A 20864-nucleotide genomic window follows, 5' to 3' on the forward strand; every position below is an offset into this window, starting at 1 on the left:
GAAGGAGGTTAAGAAGTTAACAACTTAGAGTACTGGCTTACCGCTAAGATATATAACGTTAACAATAATATAGAAGTTAAAGTCGTAGTTATCTTTAAGGGTGAACTTAAATCGGCTAGGGAACTTTTAGTTTATTTGGCATTAATAGCAGTACTTTATAAGATGCTTAATTACCTTAACCTTAACTTTATGGCCTACCTGCTAAAGAACCCTAAGTAATTAGTAAACGGATAAGTAGCTAAAACAACGGTATAGTTAACGTAACTCTAACTTAGTTAAATGGCTCTAAGTAATACTCTTTTCTAGTTAATAAAAGAGTAACTAGGGGTAACCCTACTTACGTATAACGGGCACCTAATTATCTCCCTAAATAAGTATATTCTTAAGGTTATTAAGCTTAATGCCTAATTTATCTATATCTTTAATACAAAATAGAAATAGGGTGTTTATAGGAACAACGTAAAAGGTAATATACCCTAAGGGGGTTTGGACCTTAATTATACTAATAGAGATCGTAGTACCCTTACCAAAACGAATTATGTGTTAGCCTACCGTTAAATAGTTAATCTAAACAAAGCTATTAAGCTGCTAAAGGGCTCAAACTTAAGGTTCTCCTATTATAGATACTCCTACAGCTCTAGTATCTAGTATAATACCATAAAAGACATTCGCCAAGTATCTGTTATTAAAGGAGAACGCGGAACTCTTCCTTAGCTTATTAAAAATATCTAACTTCGTAATAAAATGGAGCGTAGATTGGTTATTAAGAATAGTAACAGTTTATATACCATCTACCTCACCATACTTAGTGAAGTATTAGTTAGGTAAGTACTCCTCAATTTCTATATCTATAAGGAGCTATTTAGCCTTATTAACCTCACCCTTAAGATCTTCTACGCCTTTATATTAAACTAAAAAGCTTTAAAAGTAGGCCGTAGTAACCTTATAATTTCTAACGTTTCTTATACTCTAGCGGAACTTATTATATACCTCCTTTTATTTATTAAGAGAATGCCTAGTTAACTAGCAATTCGGTTTCTTATAAACGTAGCACTTCTTCTAGTAATTACTTTAAAATAAACCTTTACAAGGACCTCCACCTTTACCTTATAGTCGTTAATTATACCCTCTACCGTATTACCTACCCCGGCCACTATATGTTTAATTAATCTAGTTATAATCATATTAGTCGGGCGGGTTAATTAAAGTAGGTTAGAGTTAGGCGTTAAATTGCTATACTTCTTAAGAGCGTAGAGCGGTGCTAATAGAAGATCTTAATTAAGCATATATTCCTTTATAAGTATTTACAAAATTAAAGAGAGCAAGGTTATATTCTTTAACACCTTAACATACGCTAATAACTTAATCACGTAGGCTAAAGTCCTCTTAATATAATTCGGATAAACCACACTAAATCGTCTAAAGTTAATTAAAGAGCTTTTAAAGATAATTAAGCCGAGGGACACCTAGGTTTATAGCAATAATCCTTAAAAAGGTAGTCTCTCTCCATTCTAATATATACTACTACTTATTCTCTTCTATTTTAAAGTAGCATCTTAACTTATATATTATGCGGTTAAAATTATATCCTTTTCCTACTAAACGATTATAATAGAAGGTACTAGCTCGGCCCTTAAGCATAACGGAATAGGCGTTATAGTATTAATTAGACTCTATTCCTACCTTCTAGCAATAGTTATAGAAGATACGTAGTTTCGAATTAAGAATATTGTATAATTCCCCGCTAAACTTCTTCTCCTAATCCAAATAGAGCTTCGCAAGCTCTATAAGCAATTTTAAACTACCTCCGATTTAAGATTAAGATAGAGAAAGTAGGAGTTATATTGCAGGCTGCAGTAGGGATATAAGTCTAGTCGGTAGAGTCTAAAGGTTAGTAGATCGCGAAGTAAGGGGATCTTGTACTTACTCGTGTTAAGAGGCAGTAATTAAAGTTACGGGTTAAATTAGTAGATTCTAGGGAACTGAAGATAGAGGTAGAGGCGATGGATATAAAACGGAAGAACTTATGCCTAGAGTAATAGAATTAGAACGCGTCTCTTATAGTGTATTACTTAGATTCTATTATAAGTTAAGCTTCCTTATAGTGCGTAGTTGGTGCTTAATCTCTTATACAGTCTATTTGTGCTCTTCTTTTACGTTAAGAACCTACTCCTAAATATTATCTCTAATAGTACCCCCGTCCTTAGGGACAAATACTTTATTCTCCCGAAGAAAGTTACGGAAGTCCTATACGATATCCTTATTTACGGGGGCCTATGTTTCCTTTGTCCATCTAATAAAGTCCTCCTTTATACATTCCCATAGCGCGGTATTATTATATTTACTGTCCTTATAATATGCCATACGGTATAATAAAAATCCATTTAAGTCTTGTTTATTAGCGTTTGCAAGGTCAATTATAGCTTTATTCTATATCTTTAGGTTAATATCTTCCTTATACTTCTTTAGGTAGGTTAACGCCATAGTAGATATAGAATTAACGGGGTGTCGTACGTCAAAGGTAGGTAGGATTTTCGGTTTTATAGGATCTTGTAGGTTTACTATTAAGAGGTAGGCAATTTAAGATGTTATTTAACGCGTTTTAGACGTTAACTTAGGACCTTAGGTTTAGTAACACTTCTAACCTAAAGTACTCGACCAAATCTTCGTAAACGCGGTTATTCTACGTAATAGACGCAACTTGGTATCTCCTAGTACTCAGTAATACTTCTATTACTAATTTTCCGCAAGTTTAAGGTAGTACGGTATTGCCGGGATCCATTCCATATAAGCGCATATAGCACCCCTACACAAGACTGTCTCTTCTATTTAAAAACCTAGCTACTCTATAGTTAACTGTATATTCAACTACTAATTAGTGTTAGTCACATAGGGTGACTCACTAATAACGACTACTCGAGTAGGTTATAGTGATGTTGGTTAATAAAGCTTTTTGATTGGAATGAGGAAGGGCGAGGAGCTTAAGGCTCCTCGCCACGCTAGTGCCGCGGCGACACGTGACAACCACTTGCCTCATTCCCGACACCGACTCTACGCTATCCTCCTAGATTAATAGGACCTTATCTACTTTTATATTTATTAAATAATTCTTTATATAGTGGCCTTTTTAACCGTAAGAAAAGCAAGCTCTTTAATTACTAAGGGCCTATATACGGGGGTTGCTATATATAGGCCGAGTATTCGCTAGACCTATAGTAGGGCTAACCGCACGGCTAGCTGCTAAATTGGCGGCAGGCTATATAGGTAGTGCTGCGGGGGTTACTAATTATGCTAGGGTATTACAGGCCGTTCTTATATTACTTATAGTCTAATTTAAAGGGTTTCTAGCTTTATACTATTCGGCGCGTGCCTTAATTCGGCGGAGGCCTTAGTTAATAGCTAAGCACTAGTCCGTAAGTTCCTTTAGCGTCTATATAGTAGTAAAAACTAGTAGTATAGCTTGCTATAAGTCTAGGGTAAGCTTATTAAATAGGCCTAGCATTAGATCTTCCTAGGGAATTCGAGCCTAGCCAGCTAGGTATAGAAAGCGGGTCTAAAAAGCTAAGAAGGTCTCCGTTGTTTTTATATTTAGGCTTTTATAATTAAGTCGGGCGTTCTATACTTTAAAGGGGTCCTTATAGATAGAAGATAGGTACACAATTATCTCTTCTCTAGAGAGGAAGGGATCTGCTAAGTCCTATATATATTAAGGACGTAGGTGCGTTTATACGTCCCCACCAGTACGGCCAAAGACGTAGGCCATTTTAGCCTAAGTGGTAGGGAAGTGGTCCGTATTAACTTCAAGCTTATTCTATAATTAAAGCTTCCAATTATTAAATATAGGGTTGGTTCCGTCTATAAGCAACGGGGGGTCCGCAACCTTTGCGGACCGTAATGATGCTAATGCTATACGTTAGGCTAGGGCCTTAAGGACTGTAGTAAGTCTCTAGGTATCTAATAACTCTTCGCTAGGTATAAGGGGTTCTCTAGCTTTAAGCAGCTCTTAAAGTCGTTTAATTTCGGCATTAGCTGCTATAAGCTCTACCTAGGAGTTTAAGTTAGTTGCTATTTTACTATCGGAGGTATTTAAGGGTCCTACAGCTGCTTTACTGGCCGCTATAGTTCTTAGCATAGTAATACGGTTATTAGGGTAACTTTTAGTAGGATTCTTATAGGGGTTCTAGTCTATGCGTGTTCTGTAGATCTTATTATTCTTTTCTATTCTTCTAGTTCTGTTTTATTCTTCAAGTTCTAGTAATAGCCTTTAGGTCTACTTCTGTATTCTATTCTTGTTTATAGTCCGTAGATATTTTTTAAGTTCCTTCTTAGGAAGAAGAGTAGACGAGCTTTAGATAATATTAGCAACTTAGTTAATCGAGGCACGAGTACGGCAAAAGGGACGCGCAAGCCTATACGATTGGTAGTCTATAAACGAAGATCTAAAGCTAAAGAAAGGAAAGGAGACGGAGGGCGGCGCCGCTCGACGCTATATACGATCCTCTGGTCACGTGACGGCAACTGTCTGGAACTGTATGCAACTGTCTACAACTGTCTGCAACTGTCCGCCATAATCTACCGGTTTCCACCAGTGCCGTAACACGTAGCAATTTAGAAAAAGTTTGCCCTTAATATGCTTAAAAAGGACTATCTTAGTCTAAAGGACTAGGAGGCGCTTTATACGATAAAAAGCTTTCTTTAGATATTCTACTAGGCAACCCTAAAATGCTAGGGATATAAAGCAACGCTTAAGAATATACTTTTTATAATAAATGTTATAATTAAGTACCTTAATAAATCCTAGGTTAGTTTATCTCCCCTCTTTATTTCCTAGCTAATATATAATAAAAGGAGTATATATCTAATAAAGAGTTCTCTAAACGCATTAAAAATGCTTAGAATACCTTTAATAGGTATTACTATAAAACGGATAACTCGCCCCTTTACGCTACTGTACTTATTCTTTATCTAGCCCGTTATATAAGATATATTAAATAGGTTTAGAAAAAGGAGTGGCGTAAGCCTGTACTTAATAGCGTTAAAGAGCTTTAGGAAAGATATNNGAATANGAGTTCTATNCCTAGAAGTATATTATTATATAAAAAGCTAGCTCTAGCTTAAGACCTTAACGAGTTTAATAAGATTGCTAAGGATCTTAATAGTATAATGTTTTGACTAAAAAGTTAGGATAAGTATAAGGACTTTATCTCTAAGACGCTATATAAGATTTTAATAACTATACTTTAGTAGTGGTCTTAAGAACAGCAATAAAAACGCTGGCCACGGCTCTCGCTTATAGCAATCGAAATTCTCTTAATTCTAGCAATAAGTAATAAGCTAGAAAGAGTCTTTTTAGGAGGACGTTATATGGTATTATAGGAGAGAATGCAGATAGATTCTGAAACTCTTAAGAAAACAAAGTATTTAAAGAATTGGCATTAGAGAAGAACTATAAGAGAAATAGGTAGTTTTTCTCTAAGTATATAGCTATTATATAGTTAAGGGGAAAAGGTAGATAGGGACCCTATAATACCTTACGCCTATCTATCCCTTTACACGTTAGTTTGCGTCCTACGGTATCAATAAGGGCCTAGCCAATAAGAGGCGCGCATTGGGCGCCCGTGTGTACAGCTGGGCACGATGTTCCTAGGCTTGGCGCCAAGTGTAGGACTCCAACGTGCGAAGGGATAATATCCGCAATATCCGCAGTATCCGCAATATCTGCGATATCCGCAATATCTATAATATCTGCAATATCCGCAATATCCGTAATATCCGCAATATCTGCAATATCTGCTAAATTCTGCTAGAATCGAGTCATATTCTACCTGGTTGGGGTAGAAAAGCTCCGCACAGGGCACTTTTATCCTTATCGATTGCGATATTTATGCATATTCTATTGGATAAAGGATATTTTATGCTCGCTTATTCGCATTATTCAAAACCACCCTGGGTCAGACCAAGTGCGAAAGAACAGGGAGGAGTCCAGATCCCTTTTCTCTGTGACTCACTTTGCTGCATTCCTTGCGAGTGCATATGAGCACTTCTCACAGAAGATAGATGAGCCGTTTGATTTTATCAAGGCTTCCAGGGTGGACAATCCGGTACCACGAGATCTGGATGAGCATTTGACAAATCTACTCAAGCATGTTAGGAATTCTGGAGATCTCATTGAGTTTGCAGCTCCTACTATCGCGTCTAGTCTCTTGCTGGATAGCTATCCTCCTAACTCTCATTGTAGGTCAAACAGCCGTAGTAGCATGCAAACATCTAACAAGTGGATAGTGTTCCCCCCGGAGCAAATATTCGAATCTCTATACAGAGATGCATTTCCGAAAGAGAGAGTAATCTCGTTCGCGGATTCTGAAGACGTCATTCTTCGGAGTGGCCTTATTAACCTGGTCCGTACGCATTTGAAAAGCTTCTTTGAGCAGTTAACACACAGTTCCATGGCAGTCGCGGAGATTCACCGCAGCAATATGAGTCGATTTGAAGATCATTGGCATGGTATCCGAAGCAGCAGCACCTGCCTTTGTTGTCTACGTCGAAGACCGCAGTACAGCCTGTGTTGTGGGTATATCATATGCGAGAACTGCGTCCTAGTTTTTGGAGATGTTGATGAAGACGACCCTTGGATGTATGAAATACATCACTGTTTGCTTTGTAAGGAGAAAATGCCTCAAGAGGCAACTATCAGAATCCATCCTCCTACTGCTGGGGTAGGAATTCTTTCCATTGACGGCGGTGGCGCGCGAGGTGCATTGCCACTTGGGATGATGAAACGTATACAGGATCGAATCGGTTTGCCTATTCCCTTCCAGAAGTTCTTCAAAGTTGCTTTTGGAATCAGTTCAGGTACGCTATTATCATTCATAGATTGAGCTAACTGACCATTCCAGGAGGTCTGATCGTGCTGGCAATGTTTGTTAACGGGCGGTCCATCGAAGAGTCCACCGAGACCTTTGAACGACTCGCGAAAATGGCCTTTAAGCGTCGAAAAGTGTTGAAAATTCCTATCTTTCGTAACTTGATTGAACTTATGATCTCGTACTTTACTGACGGACTTTACGCGCCTGAAAACATTGAAGCGGCGCTGAAACAGGTTTTTGGAGATGATAAGAGCACTCTAGATATCTCGCATGCGACATCTACGGGAACACGCATTGGTCTACCTGTAGCCACCGTTAATGGTATGCCATCTCGCCGCATCTTCACAAACTATAATGGAGTAGGAGAGCGCGAAAAGGGCCAAGGTACGTCTCATTCTGTCGATTTAGGTTGAATTTAGCCTATTACCCTATCCTTGTTCCTATACCGGTTGTACTACTACCCCCGTTTCAGTTACAGACCCCCCCTCCCTTTCCTATTTCAGACACCTACCTCATGTATAAGTAGCTTCTTTTCTTTATAGTTTGAATAGACAGAGTCCTCATTCTTTACTTACTCATCGGTGCACGGACTACCGATCGACACATTCACAGGGTTGCAAATCAATCAACGAGGCTTCAATATTTGTCGAACTGAGAATGACGTACTTATCACTGTTTGTGATACCTAGTACCCTATGTCTCATTACCCCGCTATTTACCATCATATGTCTCATCGAATGTCTAATTACCTGTTTCCACTACCGAATGACGACTACGTTGTCATTCTATTTGTCACCTATCTGGTGTATATATAGAGGCCTTAGAGCCACATTCAATACTACACACGAGTCCTCATTTTCGGACCTTATTTTCAGGTCAACAATATTGAATTGAATTGATTGCCAAGACTCAATCAATTCAACCAACTGAGAGTCTACTGGCTTGGCAACTCAATCAATATGCAAGTCCCGATTGAATTGAGTTGATTGAAAATATTAAAACTTTTTTTATATAGGGGTGTTACTTAAGAGGATATAAGGCGATGCTCTATCCGTGCCAAGGCTTTGGCTTATTCAGCCAAAGTGGACTCGTCCACACTCGCCGCAGGCGAGTGCCTGCACTTAATACGATATTACCATTAATACGATATTTTTGATCAACCGTCTGATTATTATCGCGTTATACAACAACAATAATGTCGGAATTGCAGATCCAGATAGATGATCAGATTGATCAGGCTCTGGAGTCTATAAGAGACGTTAAAAAGCCTAATTATAAGCAGCTGGCGCGTGAGAAAAATCTTCCTTATTAGCGGCTTTTTGCTCGCTTAAAAGGTCGTATAATACATTCTTAACGTCCTTTTAGCACATATAAGTTCTTAGAGGCTTAAGATAGCGCTCTTTACGATTATATAGCTTGTCTTAATAAGCTTAAAATTTGCGTACGGCTACTAATAATTATAGCGTGTACAAATTACCTTCTTTAGCGCAGCCATGACGGTCTAGGACCTCTACCTTTAGCCAATCCACAATAGGCAAAGCGATGGCTTAAACGCAACCCCAAGCTTTATCTTCGCCGTTAGTAATCCCTTAATTTTAATCGCGTAATTACACACAATAAAGAGGCTATCTTTAGGTGGTTTAATAGCTTAATTAAGATTATTAAGCTATATAGAATTACAACTACAGATACTTGGAACTTTAATAAAATAGGCTTCCGTATTAGGATTAGTAAAGATTAATAGGTGGTTACATTTAAACCTTATTAACGCGTCTATCTACCTACACTAGATAACCGTACAACGCTAATAATAACTAAGTATGTTAATGCAGAGGGTAGCGCAATTTCGCCTATGGTTATTATTAAAGGTGCCATATTACTTAAGCGCTACTTCACTAATCTGCCTAATTAATATCTGGTTATATATAGCAGTAGTGGTTACACCAATAATAAGCTTAGTCTTAAGTAGGCAAAGCACTTTATATAAGAGAGTTAAAAGCTTCTTAAAGGAATCTATTAATTGCTTCTGTCTAATAGCTTTAATTTTTATTATACGTAAGAGTTTCTAGAGGTCTTAGAAGACAATAAGGTTATCGTATATCGGCTTTCACCACATACCTTACACTTTCTTTAACCACTTAATATTAGCTACTTTTAGCCGTATAAGCATTGGCATGCTTAGGCTGTCGATTATGCTACTTATATAGGCTATATGTTATTTAATAAGGTCAAGTTTCTGGCTGTAATTGGATTAATTTAAGCTTACACTTTTAAGCCTCGTACGATATAGAAAGGCTAGCAAGATACAGGCTTAGTATCACTAAATGCAGAGCGCATCCGAGAGAATATCTAGCAAGACGTTGCTAAGTTTAATGCCGATTATGCAAATAAAAGCGACAGCGAGGCTAATAATGAGGCTGATAATAATGCTGGCGATATACTACCCCTATAAGAGCTAAGAACTCCATTAACTATCTATACGCTTAAGCGTAATATTAATTATTGCCTTAAGAATAAGGAGCTAAGTAAGAACGTTAAGCGTACGCTATTCGGCGCATATAGTATATCTATTGCTAGCGATTAAGTAGTTAGTAAGCTAAGAACTATAACTTTAATTGTGCAATTACACCGATCTCGCTAGCAACGGTCTTATATAATCTTAAAGTCATTAATAGGAGCTATCTATTTACATATAGTATAAAAGATAGTCTAAAATTGGCTTTAATCTGAAATAAAAGAGCTTTAACTGGAGTATAGTTGGATGAAANGCATGCCAGTCGCTAAGAAGAAACGTTATTTTTAAGCTTATCAGCCAGTATATAATCAATTACAGCTTATTTAGGCGTCTATGCGCTCTACAGGTGCTCTATCATACGAAAATTAATATAATAACTGGCGTGGTTGAAGCGTCAATTAAGGTTAAATCCAGATGGTTGATTAAAAATATCGTATTGATGGTAATATCGTATTGAGTGCAGGCACTCGCCTGCGGCGAGTGTGGACGAGTCCACTTTGGCTGAATAAGCCAAAGCCTTGGCACGGATAAACCTGAAATTTTATTAGTTCTTCTTACTAAAATAAGTTTACCCGAGCATCACCCGCTATCTCCACGTGATATTATCGCCATAGGCGGGAGAGTTTTCATCCGCTACCCGCGGGAAGAAGGAAAAGTACGGGCATGATAGAAACAGCATGCCAAGACTGGTAATAATTACTTATATATGCAGCAGGGGCTGCAGGGAGGGCAGTAGGAAGCGTTTTAGATGTTGCTTGGTATATGCCTAGGTAGGTCCTTCTACATTACCGCCACGCCAAGACTCGTAATAGTTGCTGACTACTAGTTGAATTCAGTTGAAATAGTTGCCAAGATCTCAATATTGAGTCAATCAATTCAATCAACTGAGCTTCCTGCTTACAAAGCTTTCAATTCAACCAACTCGAGGCCTCAGTTGAGTTGAGTTGATTGATTTGCAGCCCTGCTCATTCATTCCATCCTTAAATTCGATGCATCGTCTAACCAGAGTAGAAGACCGCGTCATAAGGCCAGAAGACGGATCTGGAAGCATCCCCTTGTGGGAAATGTGAGTATGTTGAGATTAACACAAGGCAAGGCTGACGTGAGGTATAGAGCACGTTCTGCTTCTGCTGCACTTGGGTATATTGCCCCTTGCTTCGTGTATTCTGCCACTGACACTTGAGTTACAGATTCTTCCCTCCGAAACATATCCCTTCCGTCGGCACATTTCAAGATGCAGGGCCTTTTGTAAACGATCCGTTAATCTTAGCGCTCTCTGAGATGGCAGCGTTGCTTCCCTTGAATGAAAAACCTGACTTTGTCATCTCCTTAGGAACCGGCGAACCGCGCCATACTGACGTATCGGAGAACGTGTCTGACAATACGCGGCAGAAAAGCGTCCTACGGAGGCTAGGCGAGGTCTTCTGGGAGAAACTGCAGGACAAGCAGATTAGAGAAGCGATCCAGACCCGGGTAATTCCTCACTAGAGCCCTAGCTGGCGCGCTTTTAAGAGACGGTAGGAGCCTTGCCCGTAGAACGACTACTACTTGCAAGGCTGCCTCTTCCTCTACGCAACGATCGACTGGTTAAAATAATAAAGCCCTCCATCGAATTGGCGATAGGTAGAAATAAGAGTAATAAGGATAAGGCAGTAAGGCGACGTGAGGAGGCGACGCGTAGAAACGCGACGCGTAGAAATAGGACGCATAGAAATGGCGATGCACAAGCCCGACCCTTAAAATAGTATCCGGAAATAAGGTGGTAGATCTTGACAATTTAGTGGCTTCGGCTCGCGTGCGCTCTTACCCAAATTATCACCACCAAAGGCCTATACTAACTCTACTGGTTTAGCTGGTTACCCGGTTAATTAGAGGGCTTCAAAACCAACCAGCTGGAAGCCAATCAAAGCTCCGAACCGGTTGCGATTTTGGAGCTTTTCCAACCAACCAACCAACCAACCAATAAGCGAACCAGACCAGTTACAGCACTGATCTCTGGACTAATAGACAACGCAGCACATTGCTTAATTGCCTCCTTGTTCTACTTTGAGCTGGACTCGATGAAGGGAAATTTGTATGCTCTGGACGCATCTTATGCTCCTTACCGGTTAATGATCCGGCATTCCGGAAGCTAATGGAACGGCTCTCAGCCGAATCAGCACAGTTTCTGCTAGACGATTGCCCCATTTGTACGGTTGATGATGCTTCCTGCTTGAGTAAAGATGGAAACTTTCGAAAGAGCATCGAGCTAAACACTGCCGGCAAGTTCGCCATTTCACTAAAGAGAGGATAGGCTGAGCCTTGGAATGTTAGCGGCTCACCGTTCTCCATAGAATCGCTGGTTGCGGCACAAGGTTTGAATGCTCCCTTCGGTAGGCCTGATCATCGAAAGAGGAAGGTTTCTGATGATTTTGATCTTCCAAGGACGAAGCGAAGGTGCCTTTAAACACTAACAAAGGAAGGTAGAATGTCATGTGTTTCAATGTGCTAGCCTTCGACGCTCCACATGAAACGGGCAAATTGTACATGTGCATCAGAGAATTTCTTAAGTTCATCTATTCATTCTTCAATGCGAAATTCGACCAATCGTCTTACGATGTCTTGTGACCTCGTAACTTGTTGGTCACCGAATTTGGAATCATGCTCGGAACAAGGGCTATAGTATGTCGATTTCCAGGCTCAAAATGACGAGTTAAGTGATAATTTTACCTTGACCTAGTCGGCGGGACTGGCATACGTGCCCGCTTCGTGGAGAGTCTCCTTTCATGGCCTAATGGACTTCGCATCGCAACAACGCCATCAAGCTTGTGCCACTGTCGAAACTCATGAAAGGCTTTTATCCAATCCTTGGAATCCCACAGCAAAGCTAGGAAGTTATCGTCAGCCTTGGGTTTGCTATGATGCGCAAATTCATGCAGGGCGGCCACGCCGGTCGATACATCCCAGGCGAAGCGATGACGAACCCGGTTAGTGCAGAACGGCGCCGCGCATTTATTACGATCACGCTAATGTTATTTGGGCTTATGCGACAACTGGCTAAGCCTCAAGAGCTGTAGCTAACAAGCCTGACCTTATTTGGCATAGCCAATGTTATTGCGTCAGGACGCTCCAGATTTCACTTGTCAAAGTATTACACTTTTTGATTCTCCAGCTTTCCATTTCCATCCCAAGGCCATAATTTCCGAGCTCGTTCTTCGGTGGCCTCCTCGTTGCCGTCCCTAAATTCATCCCTATTGCAGCTCATCCACTCCTCAAACGCGACTATATGCGCCTCTTCGGCCGCTTCAAACGCTTCGGCCGGACGCCAACCATCCCCGTTTGAGCCTAGTGAGTCTTGTAGCCACAATTTTAATCTCTGCTGGACCCCAAAGTCTTCATATTCCTTCTTGTGCTTCAACAATTCTTCCTGTGATGGCTGGTAAGCGCATTCACCGGGTAATCCAAGTTCTTTCCATTGCTGCATGAGCTCGAACAACTCTTGTCGTATAGCGGCAGCGCCCATGGACCATGAATTCGGCGCAAAACGGAGAAGCCTGAAATAATTCTCGTCGCTGACCTTGGCTGAAAAGAGCGCCGGACTCCAGGCGCGAAGGCCGACTGCGAAAGTCTTTTGGCAAATTTCATCATCCTTTTCCTGCTTGGATTTCGACTCTGCGCTTTCCATATCTTCGAACATGCTCGGGATGAAACCTGCCCTTTGGGCATCGCGCACAGAGGAGTCAATCATATCTGGCTCTTCATTGGCGTAGCTGAAGGCGGGCTCGATACTGGTGGATTGCCAGTCTATGATTGCAGTGATTCGGGACGGGTCCTCTTCAGATACGAAAATGTTCCGGGCGTGGAGGTCAGGATGATAAAGTGTTGGGATCGAAGAATTGCGTACTTGGGGGGCGTTTGGTAGTTGATTGGTGACGATGCTTCGGCATATTTCTAGGAGCCGTAAGTGTTCACTGACAGACCCATGATAAGCGAGTTCATTATCGCCAGCGTGTGGATTATCAGGCACCTGAGCGATGCCGGCATCAACAAGCGCTGAGCTGTATTCCTCGATATTTAACCCTGATAGTTGTCAGATTTCATTTCCGTGATCAAAATGCGGCTTACATGGGCCTCGGTTCGGTGGATTCCTGTTGTATGAGCGTGGTAATGACGGATCACAATCCCAAAAGCGTGTTCCAGTATGTGCGCCGATACAGAAATTTTCCCCCAGGCTAACTTTCTGCGAGGATTCTAAGGAAGTGTTCACAAAATAAATGCTTCCATACGCCGGAAACTCCAATTGAGTCATTTGCTGGATTATCTTGGTGAGGGCTTTGATACACAGCATATGCTGATGTGTATTCATTTTTGGCCAGACTGCATGGAGTTGGATGCCTTGTGCATGCTCCATTATGATGTATTCGCAGCCAATCCTGCTCGTGTCATCGCTCCAGTCTCGGATCCTTGGTATTGGAATTGTCGTCTTCGCTCTTACTATTAACGAATCAGATTGGCCCTTCTCTCAAGCTGGGGCGCACTCACGGTACTCCATTGTTGCAACTTCCGAACTCACTGTGTAACTGCCAGGTCCGGCGATACTGAATGGTATTCGTGCAACAAGTCGCTCGCCATTGTCTAGAGAGAAGACAAACACGCGGTTAAATCCGCCTTCCTTTTTTTCGCAACGATTGATCCTCTGAGCTTTAGGACTCATTTCAATTACCCGCTTACAAAGGGCGTAGAAATTAAACTGCACATGTCGTACTTCGCGTTGAATTCGATCATGATGCAGCCAGCGTCCGTCAGTGTATTCGTAAGGATGTATGGCTGATGGTTTGTGAGGAACCGGCTGAAAACACCTAATGTTGACATACCTTCTTCTGAAAGGGGTGGAGCCAAGAGTGTGGAGGCGACGTTTGAAATTCGGGATGCCTGTGCCCTTGAAAACATGTGTAGCTTCGTTCCCGCCCTTTGACTTAGAAGTCCTTTAAGCATTGTTGATAAAGCTTTGAGAGTTCGCGTCATGGTGGCAGTTGGAAGGTAGACAGTGGACGTCGCGCTTTGGAAGCCTTGATGCCTATCGCTAATAATACTAAATTACACGCTAACACGTAGTATATCCTTGCTCTTACGCGTACCGCTAGGCCTAAGAATACGTCTCTAATATATAACCTAAAGTAGAAAAAGTTTAAGGTAAGGAGGATATAATACTGTCGATCGGTAGTCCGTGCACCGATTGTAAGAAAAGAATAAGGACTCTGTCTATTGAATCGTGGCTCTAGAGCCTCTATATATACATAAGGAAGGTATAGGAAATAAGAAAGAGAAGGGGGGCCCCCTTTGGTGAGCGCCGTATGCTTGGCTACAAGAACCTTGCTTCTGGCGGACTCGAAGCTATTCGCGATCGGCCTTCCTCCGCAGTGTCGTGACCTTTGTCAAATATCGTGAGGGTTCCAACAGTCCGATATTGCCAAATTTTATCGGCAATTGCAGAGACAGTGTTGTATTCGCGTTTTAGCGGAGGCATAGACAAAAGAGAGAGAAAGAGGAAGCGTACATCAGGCAAGTTCTAATTCTCCTAGCTAACCGGAATAATTCACTAGGGCAACCAAAATAAGGGGTCACGGAAAAACTTGGCGTCAGAAAGTTTAGCGCGGTGCTTTTTCTTTGGGTCATCAAGGAGTGGACACAGGGATTGGTGGCACTAACCAATAGCTATCCAATTGTTTTTATATAAACTGTCCAAGGATCACATATTTGAAACCATCTGAAGGAATTCAACCTCAACATTGCCAAGATTTTCTCAGGGTCCACCACGATCCCCACGTTTTCAAAGCTACGCGAGAGGTTGCGGTGAGAAAGCATCCCTGTCACACCACAGGGACGGCCCCTCCAAATCGAGACAAAAAACCAACCACCAGCGCCGCTTCCCCTCTTCACATTCCCAGAGTGCTTTTACTCTTTAGAAAAACATCAATTGGATCTCACAAAGCCCTTCTCTTTCTATCCTCTCAACTTCGTAAACATCCATCCACCATGGCAGAAGCAGGATCCGTCGTTCCGCCCCTCAACCAACGCCCGGTGAAGAACACCGTCTGCCTCTTCGACGTCGATGGCACTCTCACACCTGCGAGACGAGTAAGTCTCTCGAGCCTCTCTGGTCCCGTCTATCCCAGTACCCTAGATATATCCTCCAGCAACCTCTCAATCCGCTTCCCGCACAAAATCTCACCCGGCTAACCCCCAACCAGACCGTCTCCCCCGAAATGCTGCAACTCCTCTCCTCTCTCCGCCACAAAGTCGCCATCGGCTTCGTCGGCGGCTCCGACCTCGCGAAGCAGCAAGAGCAGCTCGGCACTTCCTCAATCCCAGTGACGACGCTCTTCGACTTCTGCTTCGCCGAGAACGGACTGACCGCGTACCGGATGGGCCAGCGGCTGGCATCGCAGTCCTTCATCGGCTGGCTCGGCGAGGACAGGTACAAGAAGCTGGTAAACTTCCTGCTCAGGTACATTGCGGATTTGGATATTCCAGTCAAGCGCGGCACGTTTGTCGAGTTCCGGAACGGCATGGTAAACGTGAGTCCTATTGGCAGGAACGCGACTGTGGACGAAAGGAACGAGTACGAGCGGTACGACAAGGAGCACCATATTCGGGAGAGGATGGTTGAAGTGTTGAAGAAGGAGTTCCCGAATCTGGGACTTACGTGGGTTGCGCCCTTATTCTATACGCTTTGCCCTACCTGCTGGTATTTTTGCTGGAGGAGTTGGGCAGCGCTGACTGCTTCTAGCTACTCTATTGGCGGCCAAATCTCCTTTGATGTCTTCCCCACTGGCTGGGACAAGACGTACTGCTTGCAGCATATTGAAGCAGAGAAAAATAACCCGGAGGGGGTGGAGTATACCACCATCCACTTCTTTGGCGACAAGACGTACAAGGGTGGAAATGACTACGAAATCTATACCGATTCAAGGACAATCGGACATAGCGTGAAGAGTCCCGAGGAGACAATGGCGGAGTTGAAGAAGCTGTTTTTCTGACTGCCAAATGGGGAAAAAGGTAAGGATAGAGGGGCATTCTTATGAGGGGAACAAGAGAAGTATGACTTTATGAGGATTGGCATCGTGGGTTGCGTGCATCATAGACCCTATATCCCGCTACGGCAAAAGTTATTCTAATATGAGGATGAGGACTTGAGAAGCAATTCTTGCGTTGAAGCTGTGTGATGTTCAAATAATCGGCGTTAGAAGCTATTGAAAGCCATTCGAAGCCATTTAGGCGTTCGTTCCCCACCAAACTTCATAGATCCTATCTAAACCCTTAACATGGTCAACCATATTACGCTCCAACTCGGCTTCCTTCTCTGCATCTTCCTCATTTCCATCACCGATTTTACTAAAATCACTCATATACTTCAATATCCTTTTGTCGCACTAGCGACTAAAATATGTTTGACTGCCACCTAGTTTTGATCTATTCCTTCTTCGCCGCAAGCTTGGCATTTGAAGCCTTGAGAGCGCCATGCAGACCAAACTGGCTCGGCACACCTTCAATGCGATGAGTGGAGTTGATGTTCTTGACGAGGGTGATTTGGTAGCAGGTCGCGCTACCTTGGCGGGAGATGATTGTGGAGTACGCAAGGAAGTACTCCCAGATCTGTGATGGTGAATGTGTTAGTCATATCGCCATTACTTAATCTGTGCTCAGTGAAGTATGGGTTGGAAGGAATTTCGACGTATCTTACCCTGAACCATCGTTTGCCATACTTGGCAATTACCTTATCCTTGTTGGCCATCCAGTTTCTATACCACTTCCACAGGGTGGTAGAGTAGTGGACACCGACGGTATCAATCGATTTAATTTCAAATCCTGCGCCTTCAAGCTTGTCGACGAAGAAACCAAGAGGGGTAGAAGCATCAGCGCCGGGGAAAATATACTTGTTCATGAAAAGACCCCAAATCAAATCCTCGTACTGCCAGCATTTTCTCAGACCAGCGATTTGAAGGAAGAAGACACCGTCATCATCAAGCATGTCATAAACCTGGCGGAGGAACGTAGAGAAGTGTCGGACGCCGACGTGCTCGGCCATTTCAAGACAGGTGATCTTGTTGTAGCGGCCCTCAGGGACGGGAATATCGCGGTAGTCCATGCATAGAATTCTGCTCTGTTCTTCAGTGACACCAGCCTTTCGCAGGCCGTTGTTTCCCCAGGCAGTCTGGTTGCGGCCAAGCGTAATACCAGTGACATGAGCACCGTAGTTAGCGCTAGCATATTTAGCAAGCGTACCCCAGCCACAGCCGATATCAAGCATCCGCTCTCCGGGTTGCAATTCAATTTTCTCGCAGACGATGCCGAGTTTATTATCTTGGATCTGCTCAAGAGACTCCTCGCGGTTGACGTCGGAGATGATGCCAGATGTATAGATCATGCGAGGCCCAAGAAACCAGCCGTAGAAGTCGTCGCCACGGTCATAGTGGTCGCGAACTTGTTCTTCGTCTGTATAATATGTAAACCTCTAGCCATTACAAACCATGTTTGACCGTGCGAGTAGTAGGTATTTACGGACCTTGTGAGCGTGTATGCATGATAACTTCTGGCATCATGCCGGTCAAGAAAAACTTGATCAGGCTATACGTAAATTTGAAGTTGGCCCAATCATGGCGCTGCTCCAAGATATCCAAACAGTCGCCATTGAAGTCCACATCGCCGTCAAAGTACATCTCGTGAAAGGTTTCCATTGGGATAGTCTTCTTGCCAAAATATTTCTCGCGGTCCTCCTGCTTGTGAAAGGTGAGGTAGTGATCAATTGGCTTGCCAGGGAATGTAGCCTTCTCGTTCTTGCGAGGCGAGAATGTCGAAGTAAGGATCCAGAAGCCGGCAAGAATGGGGATATCCATAATCATGGCGAAGACTATCCATGTCTTCCATCCTCCACCAACTTTCCAGGCGCAGTAGAGTGGGACGAATCCAAGCAGGGAGAATAAGACAGTATTGGAGAAACTTTCGCTTCCAGGGCCGTCAGCTGGAAGAGTGGCATTCTTGATAGCTAGATACTATATCGTAGCTAGAGTTAGCATCTATTCATTCAAAATCATGCTTCAATGGCTCGGTGAAATTAGGAAGAAATTCAATGAAACCTACTGTAGTCGTTCTAACACCGCAATCTTTGGATGGAGGAGCAGGGCTTGGGGCTGGGGGGGTCTCTATCCACTCGAACGACTCCGCTGAGGGAGTCCCATTCATTTTAGACATTCTGAGAGCGTGGAGAGGGCTTTGGGTGGTGTTGTTGTGGAGGCGGTGGGAAATCAGTATCAGGGTTTCGCCAAGGAGCTCTTGCAGGGATTCTAATTCGGTTACTCCTACTTCCAATTACGGTCGTTGGGGACCTGGACAGATAATCGCTTTGGAACTCTATGTTGGCGACACAAGACAAGCGAAGTCTGCATCGCACTCACCCGCGCGCTCAGCCTCGTCCCGCCGCTTTTACCATCCTCACCCTTCCACCACCGTCCACTCACCCTCTACTCACCACGACCCATCCGGCCCTCCTGCGTCGCACCATGTCTCCGTCGATTATCACGATACCGACACATCTTGCTATCCACCCGTGGCCCCCGCCGGTGATTGGTAGTTACAGTGTGAAGGGTGGTTTACAATTTACCGCAAGGTCTGCTCGTCCTACTCTCCATTCCTGCCTTAATCTCTTCAGTCCCCCCCCCCCCCAAAAAAAAAAAAAAGGTCTGGATCTGTCGTCCATCTACATGAATTCCACGCACGTCATGTGATCCCTAGGCCAAAGGGCTAGTCGCGGGACTAGAGTGCAAGTGAAGCTTTTAAGTAGCTTATGTACGGAGACTAACGGAGACTATACATGTACAAGAACAACAGCATCATGCTCCAAAATTGCATCACGCAGCGGCACTTTGAACGGCGTTGAAATGAGATGGAGAAAATATCAAGAGATTGGCGAAGATATGTCGCTATGAAGGTTGGCGATGCATGACGTCAACATCGACAACGTGGAGGAACACAACCAGGGGTGCAACATTAGAGCTGCTCTTCTTCATGCTAATCAGGGAGGTTTCCAGAAGGGGTCACAGACCATTGCTGCGAGGTCGGTGCAAGTAATATTCCGACGGCTCCTTGGAAAACTTCAGCAGTAGTCGCGACTTGTAGGATACTCACACATAGGTACAGCCAATATATTCCTACAGAGCTAGCAAGCCGTGGCATATTCGCCATTGCGTACGTTCACTAAAATTCCCCAGGGCTGCCGAGCCACCCGAAAACTATGCGCACCGATCTCATCTACTAATGTGAACTAATAAACCATGTAATGAGTTTATTTCTTCCTTCGCCGATATCTTAAGAATTCAGATCTGGGCCTCTTGGTTGGGCATCTAAGTCTCATCATTGGACTTCTTGCAGCCCTTACCTCTAACCTTGCTCTTAAGTATAGAACCAGCACAGTCTGAATGCTAGTCTCGACTCCACGCAACGCGTGCATCTGTCATCCACTCTCAATACCCTTATATTTAGGGTAGTTTTCTACTCACACATTCCGTAAATCGCGGTGCCAAAATAGATAGTATTGATCATACTTTCTCCGGAGCCTCGTATGTTCACTAGCGAGGTTGAACTCGGCGATAGCGGAGATCGAGTGCTGTGTTGAGGATTTCGAAGTCTGAAGTCGGAAAAAGCTGGATAGTAAGCAGGGGTTATGCCATAAAAATTAGAAATTTTCTTTGACTGCGCGAAAGACAGCCGTGGACGGGGAAGACCACTCTATAGTTCACTCGCTGAGGAAACCAGAGTTGTAAACCTAGTCGGCCCAACTCTAGTTCTGCGACCTCAGACTGAACAGGATTGTAATGCCATTGCTGGAATTTCCTCGGATTTCTCAACTGGATCACTGCGCGGAGTGGGCATGACTAGATTGAGGGTTGGGACGCCTCTTGCAGCAGGCGACTCCGACTCCCGCTCCGGCTCTGGAAGTATAGTAACTTCCGTGTAAAGGGGCGTTGCGGCTTCGCATGATGAAGCTTTAGAGGCATCGGCATAGCTTGGCAGAAGCTCCGTCTCCACTTCCACTTGTGTAGAAGGCTCTGGTGGGCACAAAAGCTTCGCAATATTGCCATGCTGGTAGATCTGAGTAAGTTGAATGGGTGTCCAGCCCTCAAGATCCTTCGTTTGAACCTCAGCGCCACGATAGAGGAGAATTGAAACGGACTTGGGATGGTTCATCATCGAAGCAAGGTGTAGAGGGGTTCGGCCGATGACATTCTTTGCTGAAATATTGGCATCGCGATCCAGAAGTAAAGAGACAATAGCCGAATGGCCTTTTCTCGCGGCTAGGTGTAAAGGGGTGTTTTCGTATCTGTCCTGGCTGTTCGCAGACACGCCATTGCCCAGGAGTTTGTTCGTGATCTCAACGAAGCCCTTTTCAGCAGCCCAGTGCAATGGCGTCCGCTTCTCAACGAGATATTGGCCGGTAATGTCGAACC

The 20864-nt window shown here is 43.4% G+C and overlaps 5 protein-coding genes across 5 annotated transcripts; 2 read left to right on the forward strand and 3 right to left on the reverse strand.

Annotated features, from left to right (window-relative positions):
- Positions 1-5990: 5990 nt before the first annotated feature.
- On the forward strand, positions 5991-10869 carry K441DRAFT_556486 (uncharacterized protein; the record flags this gene model as incomplete). Its single annotated transcript, XM_067643329.1, has 5 exons — positions 5991-6283; positions 6521-6540; positions 6897-7274; positions 10393-10447; positions 10572-10869. Coding segments are annotated over 5 exons (1044 nt in total), but the record flags the coding sequence as incomplete, so codon positions are not given.
- Positions 10870-12385: 1516 nt separating this feature from the next.
- Positions 12386-14454, reverse strand: K441DRAFT_695855 (uncharacterized protein). Its single transcript, XM_067652841.1, has 4 exons — positions 14235-14454; positions 13903-14187; positions 13486-13854; positions 12386-13440 (listed from the first exon to the last, which is right to left on the reverse strand). Exons 1-4 carry the CDS (start codon positions 14383-14385, stop codon positions 12512-12514), a joined length of 1734 nt encoding a protein of 577 aa, XP_067504838.1. The 5' UTR covers positions 14386-14454; the 3' UTR covers positions 12386-12511.
- Positions 14455-15396: 942 nt separating this feature from the next.
- On the forward strand, positions 15397-16400 carry K441DRAFT_556465 (eukaryotic phosphomannomutase; the record flags this gene model as incomplete). The annotated part of the gene is made up of 3 exons (XM_067643328.1): positions 15397-15498; positions 15612-16066; positions 16151-16400. 3 exons carry the CDS (start codon positions 15397-15399, stop codon positions 16398-16400), a joined length of 807 nt encoding a protein of 268 aa, XP_067504839.1.
- Positions 16365-18734, reverse strand: K441DRAFT_609721 (S-adenosyl-L-methionine-dependent methyltransferase). Its single transcript, XM_067645514.1, has 4 exons — positions 18502-18734; positions 17927-18413; positions 17105-17856; positions 16365-17016 (listed from the first exon to the last, which is right to left on the reverse strand). Exons 1-4 carry the CDS (start codon positions 18610-18612, stop codon positions 16834-16836), a joined length of 1533 nt encoding a protein of 510 aa, XP_067504840.1. The 5' UTR covers positions 18613-18734; the 3' UTR covers positions 16365-16833.
- Positions 18735-20475: 1741 nt separating this feature from the next.
- On the reverse strand, positions 20476-20727 carry K441DRAFT_423818 (ankyrin repeat protein; the record flags this gene model as incomplete). Its single annotated transcript, XM_067641566.1, has 1 exon — positions 20476-20727. A coding segment is annotated over one exon (252 nt), but the record flags the coding sequence as incomplete, so codon positions are not given.
- Positions 20728-20864: the final 137 nt, after the last annotated feature.

Source organism: Cenococcum geophilum, assembly GCF_001692895.1.
Source record: "Cenococcum geophilum 1.58 unplaced genomic scaffold K441scaffold_17, whole genome shotgun sequence".
NCBI lineage: Eukaryota > Fungi > Ascomycota > Dothideomycetes > Gloniales > Gloniaceae > Cenococcum > Cenococcum geophilum.

Bases quoted from the DNA above. Each gene is read 5' to 3' on its own strand.
- K441DRAFT_695855 (XM_067652841.1), bottom strand. From the start codon at position 14,385: ATGACGCGAACTCTCAAAGCTTTATCAACAATGCTTAAAGGACTTCTA. The intron at 14,188-14,234 runs GTATGTCAACAT...ACAAACCATCAG, and splicing joins TCCACCCCTTTCAGAAGAAG to CCATACATCCTTACGAATAC. The intron at 13,855-13,902 runs GTGAGTGCGCCC...ATTCGTTAATAG, and splicing joins AGTTGCAACAATGGAGTACC to TAAGAGCGAAGACGACAATT.
- K441DRAFT_609721 (XM_067645514.1), bottom strand. From the start codon at position 18,612: ATGTCTAAAATGAATGGGACTCCCTCAGCGGAGTCGTTCGAGTGGATA. The intron at 18,414-18,501 runs GTAGGTTTCATT...GCTACGATATAG, and splicing joins GCGGTGTTAGAACGACTACA to TATCTAGCTATCAAGAATGC. The intron at 17,017-17,104 runs GTAAGATACGTC...TCACCATCACAG, and splicing joins ATGGCAAACGATGGTTCAGG to ATCTGGGAGTACTTCCTTGC.